Below are 3,824 nucleotides of genomic sequence, written 5' to 3' on the forward strand. Positions count from 1 at the left end.
AGGCCTGAAACTTTCTAACACAATTCTCAGCTTTCACTGCTATGTGAGCCTCAGTAGTGTTGATCTCTCAGTTCCTGTTTCATCATTAATAAAATTAATGTAATATCCCTATCTTTGCTGATTCCAGAGGCTAAGAATAAAACAAAGTAATAGAAGTAAAAGTAATTTGATAAATCAATTTATTTCCTGAGTCATATCCTTTTCTCAAACGTTAAGGTAACATGGACACAGGAAGATGGGGAATTACTCAGCGGTCACTGAATTCTTTCTGGTGGGACTTTCCAAATACCCAGAGCTCCAGCTTTTTCTGTTCGTTCTCTGCCTCATCATGTATGCGATAATCCTCCTGGGAAACAGTCTCCTCATTGTCATCAGCATACTGGATTCTCGCCTCCACACCCCCATGTACTTCTTCCTTGGGAACCTCTCATTCCTGGACATCTGCTATACATCATCATCCATTCCTCCAATGCTCATCATATTTAGGTCCAAGACAAAATCCATCTCCTTCATTGGCTGTGCTCTGCAGATGGTTGCCTCCCTTGGGTTGGGCTCCACTGAGTGTGTCCTCTTGGCTGTGATGGCCTATGACCGGTATGTGGCCATCTGCAACCCACTGAGGTACCCCATCATCATGAACAGAGTGCTTTATGTGCACATGGCTGCTTGGTCCTGGATCATAGGCTGTATGAATTCCTTAGTGCAAACAGCCCTGACAATGGTGTTGCCTTTCTGTGGAAATAACATTATTGATCATCTTACCTGTGAGATCCTAGCCCTTCTTAAACTCATATGTTCAGATATTTCCATGAATGTGCTTATCATGACAGTGGCAAGTATTGTTTTACTGGTGATTCCTCTGCTGTTAATTTTCATTTCCTATATTTTTATCCTCTCTTCCATCCTGAGAATTAATTCTACTGAGGGGAGAAAGAAAGCTTTTTCTACCTGTTCAGCCCACCTGACTGTGGTTATCTTATTCTATGGTTCAGCTCTTTTTATGTACATGAAGCCCAAGTCAAAGGACACAAAAGCATCTGATGAAATCATTGGACTGTCTTATGGAGTGGTAACCCCAATGTTGAACCCCATCATCTACAGCTTGAGGAATAAGGAGGTGAAAGAGGCTGTGAAGAAAGTCCTGAGCAGATACTTGCATCTATGGAAAATATAAAAGGTCTTAAAGCAAGTGATATCCTCAGTGTGAGACCAGATCAGATCTCTTGTGTTCACAGATGAAGTTACTGAAGCTAGTGTTAAGAGAGCTTATCTGCTCATAAGTCTAAATACAGGACTTAAACTCTTTTCAAGACAGAATTCTCAAGTAAGCCTTCTGAATAGTCTCATCTGCAGTTTCTAGTTGTATGCAGCTCTGCCATGAGGTCCCATGCAGAGCACAAGGCTTTTCCTCAAGATAAAGCTCTTCTCTCTCTCTCTCTCTCTCTCTCTTCCTTGTTTTTCTCTCTTCTCTTCCCCACTTCCTCCTCCTTCTTTTCCTTTTCCCTTCTGCATCTACTTTGTTTCTCCACCTTCCTTCTGTTTTCCTGGTCTCCTTTCTCAGTCAGTTTGAACTGAACATCTATTATTTTGTTTTCTAGTATCCCTTATTCTGGTATAAAAACGTACTTTTTCCTCTGACATTCAAAAGTGCCACCCTCTGAGTCCATGTGTACTGGACGGGGCTGGCCCTACCCCCTGGAAATAGTGGTACAGCTTGAAACAAAAGCAAATCCCTCAAGTTACAGTGATTCATTCATTCAGCATAGCAGGTGAGTTCTGCCAGGCTAATCAAACACAATCCAAGAATGCTGTCTCTGGCTAAGAAAAGAGGCATTCTTCCTCCTACAGTTGCTAAACAGGGTGAAATGTGAGCCTGGGTCAATCTCTGTCAAAAAGAGCAGGAAGCCTATCTGAGAGGCAAAGAAGTGTTGAGAGAAGGAGGGAGAGTATGTGTGTGATCCTATTTTAAGACCTTGATCCAGCTGTGCCTAACATCAGTTCACAATTATTTTATTTAATTTTTTTTCAGTGTTCCAAAATTCATTGTTTATGCACCACACCCAGTGCTCCATGCAATACATGCCCTCCATAATACCCACCACAGGCTCACCCAACCCCTTACTCCCCTCCCCCTCCAAAACCCTCAGTTTGTTTCTCAGAGTCTACAGTTTCTCATGGTTTGTCTCCCCCTCTGATTTCCCCAATTATTCTTTTTAGCAATATGTCAATAAAATGCCTTTATTAAAAAATACTAATTTTGAGTTGGATTTAGCATTTCTTTGTACTCCCTCTTTCCAGTCATATTTTTGAGGAAAATACATGAGGATATATGTTCCCTAAGTGATCCCAAGTTCTCCAGCCTTCAGAGGCTCTCCTTCCTTTAACAACTAAATAATCTAATTTCTATTCCGTGTGGCTATAGGCATTCTCGTCACCTACCCAATAATTTCTGAGGAGTGTTTACATTTTCCTGGTTTGTGGTCTTCATTTTATGTCAGACTACTCTAAATTTCCTTATCATTCCTCTCTGGTAATCATGAGTACTTCTGTGTTGTTTAAGCTCTCAACAATACCTTTTGACCACAAAGAATCTACATAAATCTCCTGAATATCCACATTCAAAAGACCACTACATTTAACACCTTTATTTTGAAAATAACATAAAGGGATTATGTATTAATTATGTATTAAATATTAACTGTCCTTGGTATCTATTAGCCATCCCCTTTCTTACAGGCCTCAGCCCATTTTCCTCTTTAGCTCCTGTCTGCTACAAGACTGAGTTTCTGTTCGTTTCCTCCTCCACAAGGATCAGCACTTCTCTCAACAAAAATGAATGGATACATAACTCAAAACACTCTTCAGCATGGTCTTTCTCAGAACAGAGAGTGAGCTTATCCCAAAAGCAGAATGCAGCTTCTACTCTTAGAGCTACAGGAAAGAACTTCAGGAAATCTCTGAAAAACAGTGCTTCCTCACGACCAATGATTTAGAAATACTGAAGCCCAATATACAAGCACCTTGAGTGATATGTTCTGTTTGTGAAAATACATTAATACACTTTCAATAAAAAATCAAAGAAAGAAAGAATCCAACCACTGCCTGCCGTCTATTATTAGTATTACAAGTATTACAACCTAGAATCTACATGGTTTGTTCTTAAACAAAGAAACAGAATCCAACAATCTAAAGTACTTTTAACATCCCCTACTCGGGTTTCTTAAAACGTATAATACCACAGCAATCTAATAAAAGTTCCATTTGCATTACAGCCCACAGCTTCTCTGGGGTATCTCCTTTCCACCATTTTCTAAAACCCAGTCTTCCTGCTGTTTTCTACCTGTCTTCCCCACCACCCCATCTCACCCTTCCTTGACCACAATAGCCTCTTTCAAGTAAAATAAGAGTGTGTCCTCCAAGGGTGAGGGACTTGGAGAAAGATGAGTTTTGAAAGAAGTAAGAAACAGGGGTGTAAGTTATGTGCAAACACTTGTTAAAATTCCCAAGCTAAGAATTTTTGTCCCCTTATTTTCATCATGTTTCACAAATGCCACTTTTTCACCACTTCATCAGTTCTTCCAGGAAGAAACGGTTTCTTCCCCTTTTCCTTCCATTCTTCCATAGATTTTTAAGTGCACTTCTATTACACTTCTTATTATAGTGTATTTTATTTACTCGATATGGCGTCGTTAAAAATAAATAAAGAAAAAACATAGGGCTTTTATAAATTCTTAATTCTCCAATTTATTAAGATTATAAATTTAATCTTTCAGATTCTCCATTTGTCCTGACACAAAATGTGGACTTCAGTCGGTTATTCAGAA

The 3,824-nt window shown here is 39.5% G+C and overlaps 1 protein-coding gene across 1 annotated transcript; it reads left to right on the forward strand.

The window, feature by feature from the left end:
* The first annotated feature begins 235 nt into the window (after positions 1-235).
* Positions 236-1,174, forward strand: LOC101675478 (olfactory receptor 13D1). The gene has a single exon (XM_004747899.1). It carries the CDS (start codon positions 236-238, stop codon positions 1,172-1,174), a length of 939 nt encoding a protein of 312 aa, XP_004747956.1.
* Positions 1,175-3,824: the final 2,650 nt, after the last annotated feature.

Source organism: Mustela putorius, unplaced genomic scaffold (assembly GCF_011764305.1).
Source record: "Mustela putorius furo isolate JIRA1106 unplaced genomic scaffold, ASM1176430v1.1 tig00000580_pilon_pilon_pilon, whole genome shotgun sequence".
Taxonomy (NCBI): domain Eukaryota; kingdom Metazoa; phylum Chordata; class Mammalia; order Carnivora; family Mustelidae; genus Mustela; species Mustela putorius.